The sequence below is a fragment of the Nicotiana tabacum genome, chromosome 14 (genome assembly GCF_000715075.1).
Source record: "Nicotiana tabacum cultivar K326 chromosome 14, ASM71507v2, whole genome shotgun sequence".
NCBI lineage: Eukaryota > Viridiplantae > Streptophyta > Magnoliopsida > Solanales > Solanaceae > Nicotiana > Nicotiana tabacum.
Genome location: NC_134093.1, coordinates 98,247,727 through 98,271,503, shown reverse-complemented (window position 1 = coordinate 98,271,503; position 23,777 = coordinate 98,247,727). Strand labels below are relative to the sequence as shown.

At 41.8% G+C, this 23,777-nt stretch overlaps 1 protein-coding gene across 2 annotated transcripts; it reads left to right on the top strand.

Moving 5' to 3' along the window:
* The first annotated feature begins 17,250 nt into the window (after positions 1 to 17,250).
* LOC107806409 (uncharacterized) lies at positions 17,251 to 22,692 on the top strand. Of its 2 annotated transcripts, XM_016630562.2 has the most exons (6): positions 17,251 to 17,711; positions 18,337 to 18,416; positions 19,391 to 19,578; positions 19,943 to 20,117; positions 20,198 to 21,235; positions 21,335 to 22,692. In XM_016630562.2, exons 1-6 carry the CDS (start codon positions 17,446 to 17,448, stop codon positions 22,048 to 22,050), a joined length of 2,463 nt encoding a protein of 820 aa, XP_016486048.1. In that variant the 5' UTR covers positions 17,251 to 17,445; the 3' UTR covers positions 22,051 to 22,692. The 2 variants fall into 2 exon arrangements, with proteins under 2 accessions (XP_016486048.1, XP_016486047.1); XM_016630561.2 differs by having other exon boundaries at positions 20,198 to 22,692.
* The last annotated feature ends 1,085 nt before the right edge of the window (positions 22,693 to 23,777 follow it).

The following is a 23,777-nucleotide window of genomic DNA, read 5'->3' as shown; positions in this document are numbered from 1 at the left end:
AACACATCCGGAAAATCACGTACCACCGGAACAGAATAAATGACAGGAGTCTCTGCACTAACATCCCTCACAAAAGCCAAATAAGATAGGCAACCCTTCTCAACCATGCGCTGAGCCTTCAAATATGAAATCACCCTACTTGGTACATAATCTATAGAACCGCTCCACTCAACCCTCGAAATTCCCGGCATAGCCAACGTCACCGTCTTAGCATGACAATCTAGAACAACATAACATGGAGATAACCAATCAATACCCAATATCACATCAAAGTCAACCATACTGAGCAACAATAGATCTACTCGGGTATCCAGACCCCCAATAATCACCACACATGACCGATATACGCGGTCCACAATAATAGTATCACCCACAGGAGTAGATACATGTACAGATGAAACTAAGAACTCACGGGGCATATCTAGAAAATGGGCGAAATATGAGGAAACATATGAATACGTGGAACCAGGGTCAAATAAAATTGAGGTATCTCTGTGGCATACTGAGACAATACCTGTAATCACAGCATCTGAAGCAATAGCATCTGGTCTGGTAGGGAGAGCATAGAAACGGGCCTGACCACCCCCTGATCTGCCTCCCTCTCTAGGGCGACCCCTAGCTGACTGAACTCCATCCCGAGCTGACTGGGCGGGTGGTGAGGTAGCTGGTGCTGTAGTCGGAGGCTGACTCCTCTTCTGAGATAGACCTCCATGACGATAAGGACACTGCCTCCACATATGCCCAAGCTCCCCACACTCAAAATAACTCCCTGGTGCTGGCGGCGGAAACTGAAGGGAACCCCTAGCACCGGGATGACTGGTAGAAGAACCTGGCATGGAAGAGCCCTGAACAGGTGGAGCACGGGACGAACTCTGAACTGGAAGGGCACTAAGTGATGAGTGGCCCTGATGAGAACTGTGAGAACCATGGCCAGATGATGCACCCCGATGAAATGGCCGAGCTGACTGAGCCTGTCTGAAATGACGACCTCTACCGTGCTGGAATTGACCCCCAAAAGGAGCACCGCTGAATCCACCCTGACCACGAGGCCTCTTGGCCTCCCGCTCAACCCTCTCCTGACCGCGAACCATCTCAATCTGCCGAGCAATGTCGACAACCTCATCAAAGGTAGCACCCGAAACTCGCTCCCTGGTCATGAGCAACTGTAGCTGATAAGTGAGGCCATCAATAAACCTCATGATCCTCTCTCTGTCCGTGGGAACCAACCAGATAGCATGACGGGCCAACTCGGAGAACCGCATCTCATACTGCGTCACAGACATATCACTCTGGCATAGCCACTCAAACTGTCTAAGCAGCTCCTCTCTGCGGGATCGAGGCATGAACTTCTCCAAAAAGACCACGGAGAACTACTGCCAAGTAAGGGGTGTTGCGCCAACAGGCCTACGCCTCTCGTAAGTCTCCCACCATCTGAGTGCAGCCCTAGAAAAATGAAAGGTAGTGAACGAGACCCCACAAGTATCCAAAATACCAGCAGTACGGAGTATCCTCTGACACCTATCCAAAAAGTCCTGAGCGTCCTCTCTCTCTGTGCCACTGAAAGGTGGTGGCTGAAGTCTCCCAAACCTCTCCAACCTACGCTGATCATCCTCAGGCATAGCCAGAAACACATAATCCTGAGCAACAGCAACCAGATGGGCTGGTGGTGCCTCTGGTGTCTGAAGTCCCTGAATAACCTGCTCGGGTGTGTGTGCAATGGGAGTCTGAGTGCCTCCCCTAGCCTGAGAAGTGGTTGCGGCCGTCGAAATAGAGACCGCCTGAGCAAGGCCAGTACACGCTGTCAGAATCTGAGTTAGGGCCTCCTGAAGGCCTGGAATCACAATAGGCACATGTGGTGCCTGAGCTGGTGCATCAACAACTGGAACTTGGTCCTGATCTGGGATAACCGGTGGATCTGTAGGTACTGCCCCAACTGTTGTACGGGCTACACCTCTGCCCCTACCATGGCCTCTACCGCGGCCTCGGCCTCTCGCGGCCCTGGCTGGTGGTACTGTAGCTGGCCCTCCTGACCGGTAGCATGAGTCCTCACCATCTGTGAGAGAATGAAACAACAGATGTTTAGTTACTAGAATCAACAGATTCGCACGACAAGAATTCAAGAATATGGAGTTTCCTAAAGGTTCTGCAGCCTCCTGAAGATAAGTACAGACATCTCCGTACCGATCCGCAAGACTCTACTAAACCCCTTCATGACTCGTGAGGCCTATGTAACCTAAGCTCAGATACTAATCTGTCACGACCCAAAACTAACCCCCTGTCATGATGGCGCCTATCGTGGAACTAGGCAAGCCGACTCATTTCCTAAACAAAATGATATTTTTATTTCAAAGATAATTTCAAGGTTATTTAACATAAAAACCTCCATTTAAAAAGTTCAAATCAAAGAAAAATAGAAGTGCGGAAAAGAAAAGCCCGACATCGGGGTGTCACTAGTCATGAGCATCTACTATAATCTGTCTAACAATATCAAGGCTAACTCAGCCTGGAAGAATAGCTAAATACTACTAGAGGAAGATAAGAGGGAGAAGAGCAGGGGCTGCGATCGCCAAACAGCTACCTTGCTATCTCCAAGAAAAATCTGCAACTAGAACACTCAATAACCGCTACCGTGTCCAGCCACACCTGGATCTGCACACAAGGTGCAGGGAGTAACGTGAGTACGCCAACTCAGTAAGTAACAACAATAAATAAAGACTGAGTAGTAGTGACGAGCAATAAAACATATAACGTTCATATCAGGAAATCTCTAAAATACCACATGCTCTTAAAAATCAGGATTTGAATCAAACATCTCGTTTAAACCCAGTTCCAATAAAAATTATTTTTATTTTCCAATAATTTTTAACAAAGGCTCAATGCAAAGGTGAGCAAAAATGATGAAATCATAAACAGCCACTCGGGCAGACCTCACAGTCACTCGTGCCACTCAGGCATACCTCACAATCACTCTTGCCACTCGGGCATACCTCACAATCACTCTTGCCACTTGGACATACCTCACAATCACTCTTACCTCCCAGTCACTCCTCACAATTACTCTTGCCTCCCAGTCACTCAGCACTCGGCACTCGCACTCAGTAGGAACCTGCGCTCACTGGGGTGTGTACAGACTCCGGAGGGGCTCCTTTAGCCCAAGCACTATAATCTGCACGGACAACTCACGTGCGATAGTAATAAAGTATGTTGCAGGCTGGCAGCCCCGATCCACACTCATCCTCACCAATCAGGCCATCGGCCTCACTCAGTCATAAGTATGCTGCAGGCGGGCAGCCCCGATCCACACTCATCCTCACAAATCAGGCCCTCGGCCTCACTCAGTCATAAGTAACTCAAGCCTCTCGGGCATTTCGGTAAAATAGGGCATTCGGCCCAAAACATTTATATACATCAAAATAGAGTCATAAAACTGAGTTATGCAGTAAACAAGTATAAACATGACTGAGTATAGATTTTCAATCGAAAACAATGAGAGGATGGTAAGAAATAACCCCTAAGGGTCCAAACAACATTGGCGCAAGGCCCAAACATGGCATTCAGCCCAATTTACATAAAATCTTTCTAAATCATATAAGTATCAATGGTTTCAACAAAGTATGCAACTTTACAGTTGCTACGGGGCGGGCCAAGTCACAAATCCCCAACAGTGCACGCCCACACGCCCGTCACCTAGCATGTGCGTCACTAAAAATAGTAGAATGATATAAAATCCTGGGTTTCATACCCTCAGGACTAGATTTACAATCGTTACTTACCTCAAACCGGTCAAATCTCTACCCCGCAATGCTCTTGCCTCTGGACTCGGCCTCCAAATGCTCCAAATCTATTCACAATCAGTATAATACCATCAATATACGCTAATGGAATGAATTCCACAAGAAAAGCTTCAAAATTAGACCAAAATCCGAAATTGGCTCAAGATTTGCCTGTGGATCCCACATCTCGGAACCCAACAAAAGTTACAAAATCCAAAAGCCCATTCAACCACGAGTCTACCCATACCAATTTTACCAAAATCCGACCTCAACTCGATCCTCAAATCTATAAATCTAATTTCTAAATTTCTAAGTTTCGATCTCTGATTTACGCCTCAAAATCATGCAATCTAGTCGGATTACTCGATGATAATTCAATATTATGGAGTAGAAATAATCACAATGGACTTACCTCAAGTTTTCCTTGAAAATATATCAAAAATCGCCTCTCCCCAAGCTCCAATTTGTCAAAAATGGAAAATGGGACGAAGTCCCTGTTTTTATAATTCTGCCCAGACATCCTCGGTTCTGCCTCGATCTTAGTTCTAGATCTGGAGCTCGATCGTGCCTTCAATCGTGGCCCTCGACTCTGTGCTCGATCTGGGCTTCAATCGTGGCCCTCAACTCGAAGCTCGATCGTGCCTTCGATCATGGCCCTCGACTCGGAGCTCGATCATGGCTTAGATCGTGGCCCTCGACCTTGAGCTCGATCTGGGCTTCGATCATGGACCTCAACCCTGAGCTCGATCTGGGCTTCTATCGTGGCCCTCGACTCTGAGCACGATCTGGGTTCGATTTCTGGGCAGAAGCAATTTCCAGCAGAAGGAAATTGCAGCAGCTGTTCTAGTTCAATTTTTGATCCGTTAACCATTCGAAACTCACCCGAGGCCCTTGGGACCTCAACCAAATATACCAACAAGTCCTAAAACATCATACGAACTTAGTCGAATCCTCAAATCACCTCAAACAATGCTAAAACCATGAATTACACCCCAATTCAAGCCTAATGAACTTTGAAATTTCTAATTTCTATAAATAACTTCGGAACCTATTAAATCACGTCCGATTGACCTCAAATATTGCACACAAGTCCTAAATGACATAACAGAGGTATTCCAATTTTTAGAATCATATTCCGACCCCGATATCAAAAAGTCAACCCCCCGGTCAAACTTCTCAAAAATAAATCTTTCGGCATTTCAAGCCTAATTCCTCTACGGACTTCCAAATAATATTCCGGACATGCTCCTAAGCCCAAAATCACCATACAGAGCTATTGGAATCATCAAAATTCAAATCCGAGGTCGTTTACATATAGGTCCATATCCGGTCCACTTTTCTAACTTAAAATTTTCAATTATGAGACTAAGTGTCTCATTTCACCCCGAGTTCCTTCCGGACTCGAACCAACTAACCCGATATAACATAATATAGCTCAATAACACAAAAAGAAGTAGGAATGGGAAAAACAGGGTTATAACTCTCGAAACGACCGGTCGGGTCGTTACATCCTCCTCCTCTTAAACATCCGTTCGTCCTCGAACGGGTCTAGAAACATACCTGGAGTCTCGAATAGGCGTGGATATCTGCTCCGCATCTCCCGCTCGGTCTCCCAAGTGGCCTCCTTCATAGGCTGACCTCTCCATTTCACCTTCACTGAAGTTATATCCTTTGACCTCAACCTTCGAACCTGCCGATCCAAAATAGCCATCGGCTACACATCATAAGTCATATCACCCTCTAACTGAACCGGGCTGAAATCCAAAACATGGGACGGATCTCCAATATACTTCTGGAGCATGGAAACATGAAACACTGGATGCACACTCGACAAGCTGGGTGGCAAGGCAAGCTTATAAGCCACCTTTCCTATCCTCTGAAGCACCTCAAAAGGCCCAATGAACCGGGGGCTCAACTTGCCCCTCTTCCCAAACCTCATAACACCATTCATGGGTGATACCTTTAGCAAAACCTTCTCCCCAACCATAAAAGACACATCACGGACCTTCCTATCCGCGTAGCTCTTCTGCCTAGACTGCGCCGTGCGAAGCCGCTCCTGAATCAATTTCACCTTATCTAATGCGTCCTAGACCAAGTCTGTACCTAAGAGCCTAGCCTCACCCGACTCAAACCATCCAACCAGAGATCTACACCTCCTCCTATACAAAGCCTCGTATGGAGCCATCTGAATACTCGACTAATAACTGTTGTTTTATGCAAACTCCGCGAGTGGCAGAAACTGGTCCCATGAACCCCCAAAATCAATGACACAAGCACACAACATGTCCTCCAATATCTGAATAGTGCGCTCGGACTGCCCGTCCGTCAGAGGGTGAAAAGTTGTGCTTAACTCAACCTGAGTACCCAACTCTCGTTGCACGGCCCTCCAAAACTGCGATGTGAACTGAGTACCCCTATCCGAAATGATGGAAACTGGGACACCATATAGGCGAACGATCTCTCGGATGTAAATTTCAGCCAACCGCTCTGAAGAGTAAGTAGTACCAATTGGAATGAAGTGCGCAAACTTGGTCAGCCGATCCACAATAACCCAAATAGCATCAAACTTCCTCGAAGTCCGTGGGAGCCCAACTACAAAGTCCATAGTGATCCGCTCCCACTTCCACTCTGGGATCTCTAACCTCTGAAGCAAGCCACCTGGTCTCTGATACTCATACTTAACCTGCTGCCAGTTTAGACACCGAGCCACAAACCCAACTATATCCTTCTTCATCTGCATCCACTAATAGTGCTGCCTCAAATCCTAGTACATATTCGCGGCACCCGGAGGGATGGAATACCGCGAGCTGTGGGCCTCTTCAAGAATCAGCTCTCGAAGCCCATCTACATTAGGCACACATATCCGGCCCTGCATTCTCAGCACCCCGTCATCACCAATAGTCACATCCCTAGCATCACCTCTCCGAACCCTATCCTGAAGAACGAGCAGGTGAGGGTCATCATACTGACGCTCCCTGATACGGTCATAAAGAGAAGATCTGGAGACCACACAAGCCAATACCCGACTAGGCTCCGAAATATCCAATCTGACAAGCTGGCCTGCCAAGGTCTGAACATCTAATGCCAAAGGTCTCTCTGCTGCTGAAAGATAGGCTAAACTCCCCAAACTCTCTGCCGGCGACTCAAAGCATCGGCCACCACATTGGCCTTCCTCGGATGGTACAAGATAGTGATATCATAGTCCTTAAGAAGCTCCAACCATCTCCGTTGATGCAAATTAAGATCCTTCTGCTTTAACAGATACTGCAGACTCCGGTGATCAGTATAGATCTCACAATGAACCTCATACAAATAATGACGCCAAATCTTCAAGGCGTGAACAATGGCTGCTAACTCAAGATCATGGATAGGATAGTTCTTCTCATGGGTATTCAACTGGCGCGAGGCATAGGCAATCACCCTACCCTCCTACATCAAAACACAACCAATGCCTATCCTCGAGGCATCACAATACACGGTGTAAGAACCTGAAGCTGATGGCTAAACTAACACTGGAGCTGTGGTCAAAGCAGTCTTGAGCTTTTGAAAGCTCTCCTCACATTCTTCCGACCACCTGAATGGAGCACCCTTTTGGATCAATTTGGTCAAGGGCGATGCAATAGATGAAAATCCTTCCACAAAGCGACGGTAGTAACCTGCCAAACCAAGAAAACTCCTAATCTCCGTGGCTGAGGATGGTCTGGGCCAACTCTGCACCGCCTCTATCTTCTTCGGATCCACCTGAATACCCTCACTGGACCCACGTGCCCCAAGAATGCTACTGAACTGAGCCAAAACTCACATTTAGAGAACTTTGCATAAAGCTTCTCCTCCTTCAATCTCTGCAATACAGCCTTCAAATGCTGAGAGTGCTCTTCCTGGCTGCGAGAGTACACCAGGATGTCGTTAATGAATACAACGACGAATGAGTCCAAATAGGGCTGGAATACACTGTTCATCAGATGCATGAACGTTGCTGGGGCATTGGTCAGCCCAAAAGACATCACCATAGACTCATAATGGCCATATCGGGTTCGGAAAGCTGTCTTGAGAATATCTAAATCCCGAATCTTCAGCTGGTGATAACCGGACCTCAAATCAATCTTGGAGAACACCCTCGCTCCCTGAAGCTGGTCGAATAAATCATCAATACGAGGCAAAGGATACTTGTTCTTTACTGTGACCTTGTTCAACTGCCTGTAATCAATACACATTCTCATGGAACCATCCTTCTTTTTCACAAATAGAACCGGTGCACCCCAAGGTGACACACTAGGCTGAATAAACCCCTTATCAAGGAGTTCCTAAAGTTGTTCTTTCAATTCCTTCAACTCTGCCGGTGCCATACGATACGGTGGAATAGAAATGGGCTGAGTGCCCGGCACCAAATCAATACCAAAGTCAATATCCCTGTCAGGCGGCATGCCCGGTAGGTCTGCAGGAAACACATCCGAAAAATCACGTACCACCGGAATAGAATAAATGACAGGAGTCTCTGCACTAACATCCCTCACAAAAGCCAAATAAGATAAGCAACCCTTCTCAACCATGCGCTGAGCCTTCAAATATGAAATCACCCTACTTGGTACATAATCTATAGAACCGCTCCACTCAACCCTCGGAATTCCCGGCATAGCCAACGCCACTGTCTTAGCGTGACAATCTAGAACAACATAACATGGAGATAACCAATCAATACCCAATATCACATCAAAGTCAACCATATTGAGCAATAATAGATCTACTCGGGTCTCCAGACCCCCAATAATCACCACACATGACCGATATACGCGGTCCACAATAATATTATCGCCTACAGGAGTAGATACATGTACAGATGAAACTAAGGACTCACGGGGCATATCCAGAAAATGGGCAAAATATGAGGAAACATATGAATACGTGGAACCAGGGTCAAATAAAACTGAGGTATCTCTGTGGCATACTGAGACAATACATGTAATCACAACATCTGTAGCAATAACATCTGGTCTGGCAGGGAGAGCATAGAAACGGGTCTGACAACCCCCTGATCTGCCTCCCCCTCTAGGGCGGCCCCTAGCTGACTGACCTCCACCCCGAGCTGACAGGGCGGATGGTGAGGTAGCTGGGTCTGTAGTCGGAGGCTAACTCCTCTGCTGAGATAGACCTCCATGACGACGAGGACACTTCCTCCACATATGCCCAAGCTCCCCACACTCAAAACAACTCCCTGGTACTGGCGGCGGAAACTGAAGGGAACCCCTAGCACCAGGATGACTGGTAGAAGAACCTGGCATGAAAGAGCCCTGAACAGGTGGAGCACGGGACGAACTCTGAACTGGAAGGGCATTAAGTGATGAGTGGCCCTGATGAGAACTGTGAGAACCATGGCCAGATGATGCACCCCGATGAAATGGCCGAGCTGACTGAGCCTGTCTGAAATAACGACCTCTACCGTGCTGGAATTGACCCCAAAAAAGAGCACCGCTGAATCCACCCTGACCACGAGGCCTCTTGGCCTCCGGCTCAACCCTCTCCTGACCGCGAACCATCTCAATCTACCGAGCAATGTCGGCAACCTCATCAAAGGTAGCAACAGAAACTCGCTCCCTGATCATGAGCAACTGTAGCTGATAAGTGAGGCCATCAATAAATCTCATGATCCTCTCTCTGTCCGTGGGAACCAACCAGATAGCATGACGGGCCAACTCGGAGAACCGCATCTCATACTACGTCACAGACATATCACCCTGGCGTAGCCGCTCAAACTGTCTACGCAGCTCCTCTCTGCGGGATCGAGGCACGAACTTCTTTCAAAAGACCACGGAGAACTGCCGCTACGCCTCTCGTAAGTCTCCCACCATCTGAGTGCAGCCCCAGAAAACTGAAAGGTAGTGAACGAGACCCCACAAGTCTCCAAAATACCAGCAGTTCGGAGTATCCTCTGACACCTGTCCAAAAAGTCCTGAGCGTCCTATCTCTCTGTGCCACTGAAAGGTGGTGGCTAAAATCTCCCAAACCTCTCCAACCTACGTTGATCATCCTCAGGCATAGCAGGAAACACATAATCCTGAGCAATAACAAGCGGATGGGCTGGTGGTGCCTCTGGTGTCTGAAGTCCCTGAATAACCTGCTCGGGTGTGCGAGCGATGGGAGTCTGAGTGCCTCCCCTAGCCTGAGAAGTGGTTGCGGCCGTCGAAATAGAGACCGCCTGAGCAAGGCCAGTACACGCTGTCAGAATCTGAGCTAAGGCCTCCTGAAGGCCTGGAATCACAATAGGCACATGTGGTGCCTGAGCTGGTGCATCAACAACTGGAACTTGGTCCTGATCTGGGACAACTGGTGGATCTGTAGGTACTGCCCCAACTGATGTACGGGCTGCACCTCTGCCCCTACCACGGCCTCTACCTCGGCCTCTCGCGGCCCTGACTGGTGGTATTGGTAGCTGGCCCTCCTGACCGGTAGCACGAGTCCTCACCATCTGTGAGAGAATGAAACAACAGATGTTTAGTTACTAGAATCAACAGATTTACACGACACGAATTCAAGAATATGGAGTTTCCTAAAGGTTCTGCAACCTTCTGAAGATAAGTACAGATGTCTCCGTACTGATCCACAAGACTCTACTAAACCCCCTCATGACTCGTGAGACCTATGTAACCTAGGCTCTGATACCAATCTGTCACGACCCAAAACTAACCCCCTGTCGTGATGGCGCCTATCGTGGAACTAGGCAAGCCGATTTATTTCCAAAACAAAACGATATTTTCATTTCAAAGATAATTTCAAGGTTATTTAACATAAAAACCTCCATTTAAAGAGTTCAAATCAAAGAAAAACAGAAGTGCGGAAAAGAAAAGCCCGACATCGGGGTGTCACTAGTCATGAGCATCTACTATAATCTGTCTAACAATATCAAGGCTAACTCAGCCTGGAAGAATAGCTAAATACTACTAGAGGAAGATAAGAGGGAGAAGAGCAGGGGCTGCGATCGCCAAACAGCTACCTTGCTATCTCCAAGAAAATCTGAAACCAGAACACTCAATAACCGCTACCGTGTCCAGCCACACCTAGATCTGCACACAAGGTGCATGGAGTAACGTGAGTACGCCAACTCAGTAAGTAACAACAATAAATAAAGACTGAGCAGTAGTGACGAGCAATAAAGCATATAACGTTCATATCAGGAAATCTCAATAAAATACCACATGCTCTTAAAAATCAGGATTTGAATCAAACATCTTGTTTAAACCCAGTTCCAATAAAAATCATTTTTATTTTCCAATAGTTTTTCAAACAAAGGCTCAATGCAAAGGTGAGCAAAAATGATAAAATCATAAACATCCACTCGGGCAGACCTCACAGTCACTCGTACCACTCGGGCATACCTCACAATTACTTCTGCCACTCGGGCATACCTCACAATCACTCTTGCCACTCTGGCATACCTCACAATCACTCTTGACACTCGGTCATACCTCACAATCACTCTTGCCTCCTAGTCACTCAGCACTCGGCACTCGCACTCAGTAGGTACCTGCGCTCACTGGGGGTGTGTACAGACTCCGGAGGGGCTCCTTCAGCCCAAGTGCTATAATCTGCACGGACAACTCATGTACGATAATAATAAAGTATGCTGCAGGCGGGCAGCCCGATCCACATTCATCCTCACCAATCAGGCCCTCGGCCTCACTCAGTCATAAGTATGCTGCAGGTGGGCAGCCCCGATCCACACTCATCCTCACAAATCAGGCCCTCGGCCTCACTCAGTCATAAGTAACTCAAGCCTCTCGGGCATTTCAGTAAAACAGGGCATTCGGCCCAAAATATTTATATACATCAAAATAGAGTCATAAAACTGAGTTATGCGGTAAACAAGTATAAACATGACTGAGTATAGAGTTTCAATCGAAAACAATGAGATGATGGTAAGAAACAGCCCCTGAGGGTCCAAACAGCATTGGCGCAAGGCCCAAACATGGCATTCAACCCAATTTACATAAAATCTTTCTAAATCATATAAGTATCAATGGTTTCAACAAAGTATGCAACTTTACAGTTGCTACAGGGCGGACCAAATCACAAATCCCTAACAGTGCACGCCCACACGCCCGTCATCTAGCATGTGCGTCACTAAAAGTAGTAGAATGATACAAAATCTGGGGTTTCATACCCTCAGGACTAGATTTACAATCGTTATTTACCTCAAACCGGTCAAATCTCTACCCCGCAATGCTCTTGCCTCTGGACTCGGCCTCCAAATGCTCCAAATCTATTCACAATCAGTATAATACCATCAATATACGCTAATGGAATGAATTCCACAAGAAAAGCTTCACAATTAGACCAAAATCCGAAATTGGCTCAAGATTCGCCTGTGGGTCCCACATCTCGGAACCCGACAAAAGTTACAAAATCCAAAAGCCCATTCAACCACGAGTCTACCCATACCAATTTTACCAAAATCCGACCTCAACTCGACCCTCAAATCTATAAATCTAATTTCCAAATTTCTAAGTTTCAATCTCTTATTTACGCCTCAAAATCATGTAATCTAGTCGGATTACTCGATGATAATTCAATATTATGGAGTAGAAATGATCACAAGGGACTTACTTCAAGTTTTCCTTGAAAATATATCAAAACGCGCCTCTCCCTAAGCTCCAATTTGTCAAAAATGGCAAATGGGACGAAATCTCTATTTTTATAATTCTGCCCAGACATCCTCGGTTCTGCCTCGATCTTGGCCCTCTATCTTGGCCTTCGATCGAGGTCCTAGATCCTGGTCCTCGGTCCTGCCCCTCAATCCTGGTTCTCGATCCGCAGCTCGATCGTGCCTTCGATCGTGGCCCTCGACTCTGTGCTCGATCTGGGCTTCGATCGTGGCCCTCGACCCTGAGCTCGATCGTGCCTTCGATCGTGGCCCTCGACTCTGTGCTCGATCATGGCTTCGATCGTGGCCCTCGACCTTGAGCTCGATCTGGGCTTCGATAGTGGCCCTCAACCCTGAGCTCGATCTGGGCTCGATTTCTGGGCAGAAGATATTTTCAACAGAAGGAAATTGCAGCAGCTATTCTAGTTCAATTTTTGATCTGTTAACCATTCGAAACTCACCCAAGGCCCTCGGGACCTCAACAAAATATACCAACAAGTCCTAAAATATCATACAAACTTAGTCGAATCCTCAAATCACCTCAAACAATGCTAAAACCATGAATTACACCCCAATTCAAGCCTAATGAACTTTGAAATTTCTAATTTCTACAAACAACTCCGGAACCTATCAAATCACGTCCGATTGACCTCAAATTTTGCACACAAGTCCTAAATGACATAACAGAGGTATTCCAATTTTTAGAATCAGATTTCGACCCCGATATCAAAAAGTCACCCCCCCCGGTCAAACTTCTCAAAAATAAATCTTTTGGCATTTCAAGCCTAATTCCTCTATAGACTTTCAAATAATATTCCGGACACGCTCCTAAGCCCAAAATTACCATACAGAGCTATTGAAATCATCAAAATTCAAATCCGAGATTGTTTACATATAGGTCCATATCCGGTCTACTTTTCTAACTTAAAATTTTCAATTATGAGACTAAGTGTCTCATTTCACCCCGAGTTCCTTCCGAACTCGAACCAACTAACCCGATATAACATAATATAGCTGAATAACACAAAAAGAAGTAGGAATGGGGAAAACATGGTTATAACTCTCGAAACGACCGGCCGGGTCATTACATAAAAACAACCTTCTTAAATGGAGATTTGGAGGAAAATTTTTATATGTAACAACCTGAAGAGTTTGTAGTTCCTGAAAAAGAAAATAAGATGTGCCGACTTGTTAAGTCACTTTACGTACTAAAACAAGCACAAAAACAATGGCATGCGAAATTTGACCAAACAATATTGTCAAATGGTTTCAAGATCAATGAGTGTGACAAATGTGTTTACATTAAGAATACTCCAAATCAAATAGTTATTGTTTCTTTATATGTGGATGATATGTTGATAATGAGTAACGTCATTGCTAACATAAATGCTACTAAGCACATGCTTACTAGTAAGTTTAATATGAAAGACTTAGGAGTTGCCGATTTAATTTTGCGAATTAAGATCCTTCAGACTCCTCAAGGTCTAGCTTTGTCTCAATCTTATTATATTAAAATGGTACTTGAAAAGTTCCAATATTTGGACTTTAAAGTTGCAAAAACGCCAATTGATTTAAACCATACTCTTGTAAAGAATAAGGGTCAAAGCAAGTCTCAATTGGAATATGCTCAAGTGTTGAAAAGTTTGATGTATATTATGAATTGTATACGACCTGATATAGCTTGTGCGATATGTAAGCTTAGTCGATACACAAGTAATCCCGACCAAGCTCATTGAATAGCAATGAAACGATTTTTGGGATATTTGAAATATACCCAAAACTATGCATTGTACTACAATAATTATCTCGCAGTTATTGAGGGATATAATGATACAAATTGGATCACCGGATCAACGGAATCAAAATTCACAAGTGGATACGTTTTTACTATTGGTGGAGGAGCAGTATCTTGGAAGTCGTCCAAACACACATGCATCGCCCGCTCTATAATGGAGTCTGAGTTTATAACTTTAGATAAGGCCGGTGAAGATGCGGAATAACTCCGAAATTTCTTAGAAGATATTCCATTTTGGCCCAAACCTTTGGCACCTATATGCATACATTGCGACAGTCAAGTTACAATAGGAAGGGCTGAGAGCGTTATGTATAACTGAAAATATCGTCACATATGACGAAGGCATAATACCGTTAGACAACTACTCTCTAGTGGAATTATCACAATTGACTATGTAAAGTCAAAAGATAATGCATCAGATCCGCTTACAAAAGGCCTACCTAGAGAGGCAGTTGAGAAGTCATCAAAGAGAATGAGACTATGGCTGAGGACAAGTCACTGTGGCGGTAACTCTACCTAGAAGACTGGAGATCCCAAGATCTAGGTTCAAGGAGATCAAACAAAGTCATTAATGACGGTTCAACAATGTCAAATAAATTTTTGGTTCATTCTCATGATGAAGACAATATTCAGTATCAAGGATAAAGCGTTATGACTTTTTAATAGTATTAAAGTTTGATACAGAGTATATTAAATAGTGTATCTACGGGATAATACGTTTATGAATCACCCATGTAAGTGTGAAGTATAAGCCGCTTCAAGGAAAATATTGTAAGGCCAGTTCTCTACGCACTTATGAAACTAGGCGGTGTTCATGGCTGAAACGAACACAACAATGAGAACCAAAGATGGTTAAGGGTTGATTGGGTGATGTATGGCTGTCTAGGTATACACCAAAGTTCGACGGTTCAAAGATATCAAATCTACCGATTGATCGAGTATATCCAACATATGTTCACTACGAAAAGTTCAAAGGAAAGCCTACTTATCCATATGAGATTAATCCTTACTTGCGAATCACACATTTTTCTTCATGCATATTTGTTTCGGATAGCCATTCCTCATTCATGTGGGGGATTGTTGGGTTTTGTTAATAAAAAATAAAAGAGGTGTGAATGAAAAATGGTGGGAAAAGAAATGGAGGGAATTTAAATAATTTTTGCGGAATAGACACCTTATCAACAAACATGCACCTTTGCACCTGTTGGGACTCAACTTCGTTGTCTATATATAGAGAGGCTTAGCCTCATTTTCCACTACCAAAATCTGAACATCTCTCCCCTCTATCTTCTGCATTCTGCATTATTTTTCAAAAGCAAAAACGTAAGCATTTTGTGTGATTTGCTCCGCCATTTGAGTTCGCCGAAGTTCTGTGATTTGAAGTGCCGCTATTACAAAATAGTTATTCCGTTCTATTCTGGGAGGAATTAATCCGAAATCTTGGGCAACTGTGAGAGGATTAAATTCCTTAAGGACATACAAAAAACTTGTGGGCTTGGAATTTTTCTGTTTTAGTTTCTTAAACTAACATTTTTTTATTTTCCGGTTTTGAATACAGTGAGATTATCTTGGGTCATGTCCGAAGAAATGTTTCTAATGACGCTTAGTTTAAACCAAGTTCGTTGGGACTTTGGCATTTAAACAAGATCGGAGAGAGCATTTTAGATCAATTAATTCATTTTCTATTTTGTTTACAATGGTTTGTGCAATCTCTCTTTTGAACCAAATGTCCATTCTTTTATTAATCTTTTTCTTAATGAAAAAAGGAGAATTGCTGTACCGCACCTACCAAGGACACTTGTTATTTGTGAATCAATATTCAATAATATGTTTTCTTTTTTTGGCTCATTGCATTTGGATCAAAAGCTTTTTAAAAGAATTGACTTTAGTGCTTCAGGACTTCAGGTAAAACCCACAAGGAAAAATGTTTGTTAAATAATATCAATATGTTACGTAGCCAAATGAATTAATATATGTGAGTGAAATTTTAGCAGGAATAAAGAGGCATAATAAATGCAATTCGGTAATTGTCAACGATCTTACAGAAATTAGAACTTAATATTAGGCTTAGCTTCTCGCAATACGCGTGGCAATGTACTCACCTTTTACTTTTTTATATACACGTCACTACAAATAATTTATCATGTGCTCATTACCATTTTAAATTATTTATTGGTAGGTACATGTTACTATACCAAGATAGATATTAAATAACTTCATGATTTGATTCGAAAAAAAATGCACATTTATTATTGTTGTTATACGATAAACAAAGGAGTAATATTAATTATTAGGTGTGTTATTTAAAAAAAAAAGCTTATTTTACCACATTATTTAGGATTGTAACATATATAATAAATATATTACTCTTTCCATTTTATTTTAAGTCTTAATTTGATTGAGTATGAAGTTAAGAATGTATTTTTTAATCCATGGTACTAAACTGAACGGATGTACAACATATCAAAAATATTCTTGAATTTTATGGTCTTATATGTATTATACTAAAGAATATCATTAAGGATAAAATAGAAACGTTAAATTTAAATTTACTAAATATATAAATATAGTATTTTTAAAAAAAAACAATATATATATATATATATATATATATATATATATATATATATATATATATATATATATATAATAAAACCAATTTGATTCTCAATCTATGTGAACTATTGTTTTACATAAAGTAATCTATAAATTCTAGTATAATTATATTTGTGATAACACAAAATAGTATGGTCAATCAAACAATATTCTCCTAACGTCACAGTTTATATGACACACTTTTACTTTTTAGTTTGTCCCAAAAAAATTATATATTTTTAAATTTAAAAATAATTAATTTTATTTTATTCCTAATGAGATGACTTATACATGTACAAATGTTTATCGCTTGTTTTTCCCACATAATTGGGAAGGAAGGATTAAATGTTTTGTTAAACAGATGTTTGTTATACTCAAATACTCTAATTTAATTCTTTTTGTTGAGATTATATTAATTAATTAATACAACCAATCAATTGAACATTAGTGTTGCCTTTGTCGGCCTTAGTTCACAAAATTTACCAAACTGTTCAACACTAAAATCACCTCGTGGCAAGGTGGGTGCAGTCGTACAAATTTGAACACATTTAAACAGTCAAATAATTGACGAAAGATGCAATAAGTCTGACACTTCACGTTCTGTAGGGTTTACTGAGCTCGAAAAAAGTACAATTTAATTTCAGGATATGGCCGAATCTCAGCCGATCGGAGCTCCGGTAGCCCTCCCCGGAGATACGGTGCTCGTTACTGTTAACGATACTCCGATTCCGGTGACTATGGAGGTTAGCACTTCAGCGACGATCGGCTCGGAGAAGCGGAAGCGAGGGCGGCCGCCACGTGGACAAGCAAGGAAGCCACCGCCGCTGAAGATTCAGCGAGTGGAGGAGGAAGAAGAAGAAGATGTTTGCTTTATATGTTTCGATGGTGGTTCACTCGTGTTATGCGATCGCAAGTGAGTTAATCGTGTTGTTTGTTCCTTTTTTTTTTTTTTTTTTTGCACAAATTAGGTTTTCATTTTTCCCAATTGATATAGAGGATTTGTATAGCCGATCTTAATTAGTTTCTTATTGAGGAGCAGTTGATTGATTTTCCAATGAATTTAATTTAATTTCTTTGTACTATCTGTGAATTTTAAGGTTACTTTTCAGGTTACCTACCATTTTTATTAGATTATCAATTAATGCTGATTGACAGATTTACTTGTAATTATCTATTAAGTGATGACCTAATTGTGTAAATATTTTTCTGCACTGTCAGTATATAGAACTTAAGCTCTTTCCCAAATGAATTTAAGTTACGATAGCAGGTTACTTTGCTGATTATTTACCGTTTTATCAGATTATCAATTAATGTTGATAAAGAGATTTACATGTAATTACCTAATAAGTAACGTGATTGTGCAATTATACCGTTAGTGTATAGAACTTAAACTCGTTTCCAACTTCCAGCTTTTCGTACATACTGGATGCTAGTGTACTATAATTTCTGATAAAATTGATACTCCGCCCGTTATTAGTACTTCATAAATGGTAATTTATATATCCTAATCTTTTCCAAATTGTTTTCTTAATGGTTAGGGGTTGTCCGAAGGCATACCATCCAGCTTGTATTAAGCGGGACGAGGCATTTTTCAGCTCCAATGCTAAATGGTTCTGTGGTACGTTTCCCCTTCATGAACTCAAAATAACCTACTATTTACTTTATGCAGCTGGTTATTAGCTTTTTTCCTATTTTGGCTTTTAGTTTATTCCCGGGAGTTTTCGTCAATAAAGTGGAATGAATACAGAGAATTCATATAGCTGCCCCTACTAGTTTGGGATTGAATTCTAGTTTTTTTTGTTGCGGGATTTTCTCTTCAATAGAGCAGAACAGATTTGAAGACTTCATACAATCAACTCCATCTAGTTAAGGATTGAGATGCAGTTGTTGTTGTTTATAGGATTTTCTCCCAACTTTATCTTACACCGCATTTCTGAATTGTGTCTTAGATCGGCATTTATTAGGTTAGTCCATGCTAATCTGCCTTCTCATTCAAGGTTAGGAATTTGCAGACCCAAGATATTACATGAAAAGAAAAATTAGAAAGTGGACACCAATTTGGAGTGGCATATGATTGGTAGATATTGAACTAGTAATAAACAGAGGGAATAGTAAATATTTGACTGCATTGCATTAAGACTTATGATCTTGCATGACAATAATTCATGTTGTTATGTTTATACCCATTAAAAAAATCTGGAATTGGCCTTGTATAGATGTTGCAGCCAGTCTTAACTATTAGGTAACCCACTTCATCACCTGGTGCTTCACTTTGATTCTTGTGCACAATAATTTGTTACTCCAACTTTTCTTAATAGGAAAATGTATGTTAATTTAAACTTCAAAAGATTAGTTCATTTTTCTATATGATGCATGGGATCAACTCTTTGTTCCATTTCAATATTGTCCTACCAAAATCATGGACTGTAAGCTTTTTAATTAAAAAAAGAGAGGATTATGAGCTGTAAGTCTTCAAGATTTTGTAGTTGCTGGCTGCAACTTACCTATGTCATTTCTTCTATTCTTTTACTGATCACATTACCAGTTCTAGAAGGTTTGCATGTTATAACATGCGAAAATTTCTGTTTTCAGGTTGGCATATTTGTAGTGTGTGTCAAAAGGCTTCACACTATTTGTGCTATACTTGTACATATTCATTGTGCAAGGGATGTATAAAAAATGCTGATTACTTCTGTGTTCGACGAAACAAAGGATTTTGCTCAATGTGCATGCGAACTATCATGCTGATTGAGAATAAAGACCAAGGAAACAACGGAACGGTAAATCATATGCCCCATGATATTGACAGATTTTTAATTTTGCATGTAATAATTTCTTTGAGATTCCGCATATTTTGAGTAAGTTACTTCCAAGCATGTTTAGTCCGTCGGTTTATGAAAAGGAAAGAACAGTTGTAGTCTTTAGGAACTGGACCTGGTTATCAGTTTAAATTACTAATTTTGCTCTCTTTTATTTTTCTTGTCATGTCTTGCATAAAGAAAGAAATCATTTAATTTGATTCTTTATGTAATGTTTTGTTACTATCTAGTTTCATTTTCTTTATTTCAGCAAATAAAAAAAATGTTGGCTTGGTTTTGACATTTGATGTGATTTAAATTTCTATAATACCAAAAACCTGTCCAGGTTCAAGTAGATTTTGATGACAAAGGAAGCTGGGAGTATCTATTCAAGTTGTATTGGGTATACTTGAAAGAAAAGCTATCACTAACACTAAGTGAACTTACTCAAGCTAAAAATCCCTGGAAGGAATCAGATAGGATACATGGGGAGCTGAAATATAGTCATCATGTTACAAATGGTAAGATATTAATGTACTAATAACTTTATTAAATGTTTACTCACCATGACCTAATTAGAAATTCTTTTGTGCTTATCCAGTTAAAGAACAGGGATCTACCATTGCTCAGGGCCAAATTAGGGAGAAACAAGAGGCTCATGGAACTAATATATTTGAGAAGCTAGGAAATCGAGTTGCGGTTGATCAGGCAGTTAAAGAACAGGGATCTATAATGGCTCAGTGCGAAATGAGTGAGAAAACAGACGCTCGTGAGACTAATATATTGGAGAAACTAGGAGATCGAGCTACTGTTGATCAGGCTGTGGATGGGTCTGGATCTGAAACTTCAATTGCAAGTCTCTCAACAGCAAACTCGGCATCCACTAACATCAGTGAAACGGATGAAGTGTGGCATTACCGTGACCCTACTGGTAAAATGCAAGGATCATTTTCAATGATACAGTTGAGGAAATGGAGTAAATTGGGGCTTTTCCCACTTGATATGAGGATATGGACAAATGATGAGTATGATGACTCGGTACTTTTGACTGATGCACTAAATGGGCTGCTTCACAAAGCCCCTCTGGTTCATGGAAAGACATCAAGCCGGTCTCAGGAGCTTGGAGCTGCCTCTGCTGACGGAAATGTTGCTGAACGGTGTGGACGTTCTACTGGAACAGGGAGAGAATGCAGAGAAATGGAGGTACCTTGCCACCGTGCAAGTAAAGACTCAAATGGCAATGCTGAGAATGCGAGGATAGATGGGTTGTCTGTTCCATTTCCAAAATTTTTGGACTTGATGAATGGAAGTAATGTTTATTCAGACAAACTCCAACTGTGTAGCCCAGTTCCTTCGTCCCGTCACGGGGAGGTGCATGTAGCTCTTCCAAGTAAGGAAAGAGGTCTTGAAAATGTGGAGCTTCACTCTGCCAAAGGTCAAGTAATTCAGGATTCCTGTGGAAGCAAAATGTGCCAGATTACTGATAGTTACAACCGTAAAACCCAATCTAACAACCAGAGTTATGTAGGACAGTCTTCTGGACAGAATTGGGGGTCATCAACCAGTTGTAGAAGTTCAAATAACTTGGACACTGGTTTTGTTTCAGGTACCAATTCAAAAAATTTATTTGAGCAGAAAGGTAATGTGAATCTTCCAGATCGACCAAGTCCTACTTCAAATACAAGCTATGACGATATTGAAGCTCAGGCTGCTGAAAAGCTGCTTTCTTTGAGTTCAGGTGTTCCTCTTCGTGCTTCAGATATACATGATTGGTCCACCTCTACTCTGAAGTCCTATGGTGAAGCTAAAGCTGGACGGGTAGCTGAAAACAAAGCATCTGCTCCTTCTAAGCTCTCTGTGCAGGATTCAGGCCCTAGCTGGAGCAGTGGTTCTAGTCTAGCTGATGAACGCGATGGAAATACTCCAACTGCAGAACCATCTGCTGAAGAATGGGATTCCGGTCTTGTTTCCGTTTCTTCGCTAAAGCCAGCTGAAGCAGTGAGTGATCATGTTGCCACGCCCACTCCTGTCGCAGATCAACTTAATTATACCTCCCCATCTCTCCAGGTGTCAAACTTATCCAATTGGCAGGCAGCTGTTAATGAGCCTATTGAGTTCAGCACTTTGGCTGAAGAGTCGGTGTCAGATCTATTGGCTGAAGTTGATGCAATGGAATCTCAAACTCAAAGTGGTATGGGTTCGCCTACGTCAGCAATGAGGTTTAGTGAGCAGATGATACCAGGTTACAAAAACTTTATTCTAGCTCTCTTTGAGGACCTGAGTCCTACGCCTGATCCTGCAAAAAGTGATGGCTTGAGCTCAAATGGAGATATAAAGTTGCCTTGTCAATCACCTGTGACAGATGAGCTAGTTGGGGCATCTCAAGGTGATGCCTTTGAACCTTTAAAGAGGTCTGATGGGAATTCATCTAATGAGCAGCGAAACAGAAACTAAGTAGGCTAACATGTCAATCACCTGTGACAGCCGAGCTAGTTGGGGCCTCTTAAGCTGATGCTTTTGACCCTTTAAAAGAGGTCGGTCAACAAGCTGTGAGGGAGAAACTAAGTCAGCTGATGTTTACTTTACCCAAGAGGAAGCTGGGTCCAATAGGCTGCACCTTGTAGGAGTCAAAAACACTAAATTTCTCAGCATTAGTAGGAGTATAGAATTGCAAGCTATGAGCACGGACCGTGGGACAGTTCAGGGATACATGATTTGGGGCTGATCAGTTCGGGTTGGTTGGGGTACCAGCATGGAGGTTGCACAAAAAGTTCATAATGAATCGTTGTACTTTGCCGGGAATCAAGTGTGGGATAGCCCAGAGGAGGTATATGGGGGAGAGTTCCGGTGCCCCAAGAAATCGGGCTGTTCAAGGAGGGGACTCGGGATTTTGTAGGATTGGTTATTGTGGAGCAGGCAGCCGCTGACTGGTAGTGGAGATACTCTTAGCCTACTCTGCGAAGAACAGTGAGTTTGTAAATTGTATGAGTTGCAAGGAGGATGCTTCATTGTAACAGGTTAAATTGTATTTAACTGAAAAATTATCAGATTTAAAAATGGCAAAATGCGATTTTCCCCTTAGAATCGTTATGTTAACTTCGGAGAAATGAGGTGCAGAAAAATCTGTGTACATTGTAATAGGTTAATTCTGACCCAGAAGAGGTATGTCTATATGCGCAAACTGCAGTACTGAATTTGTACCCATGCATTTATATGTACTTATTACTTGTATGAGTTTGCGGGTACCAAGAGTGAATAAAGGAGGGTGGAGGTTGTAGTAGGTTTGACAACCCGTGTAAAACTAATCAAATTATGATGAATTTTCACTATATGGAACTAGAATTCGAATGTGTTCACCTAGGCACTTGATACATTGGACCTTAGGGCTGTGCATAATTTGGTAAATACCGAATTACCGTACCGAAATCGAAAATTTTGGTATTTGGTGTTTGATATTTTAGTATTCGGTATGGTTGGTTTAAGTTTTAAAAAATATTAGTATTAGGTATGGTATTTGATATTTTATAATGAAATATCGAAATACCGATATCGTACCGAAATATATATTATATTACATAATATACATATTATTATTTATAACATAAATATAAAAATCTAAAATTTTATTTTCCGTTATTCTCTAAGTTCATCAATTAACTCTAAGCAAGTAACAAGACATTTCTAATGATAAAATTTATTCTTTTATGAATAATTTTCTCTCTCTGGGTTGATATTTGCTAGTTTTGGACAAAACTTTTGTCAACAAATGTTTTTAGTTTTGTACTTTTGAGTACTTTAATTTAGAATATTACAGTCTATGACTCTATGCACAAGTTAGTATTCAAACCGAATAAACCGAAGTTACCAAACCGAATAAACCGAAACCAAAAGGAGAAAAACCGAACCATACCGAATTTAATTAGGTACGGTGTTGGTGTTGCATTTTAAGAAACTGAATACCGAAAATACCGAATCGAAATATCTAAATATCGTACCGCACTACAACAAATTTGATTATCAGTGATGAATTATTTTGTCACCTATGATTCACTTTTCGTCACTAAAGATTTTTTGTGACAAAAAATTTTTTGTCAATATTTCGTCTCTAAAACACCGTCACTAATAATATACAAAGGCAACTTTATGTTTCGTCGCCAAATAATGATATATTAAAGACGAAA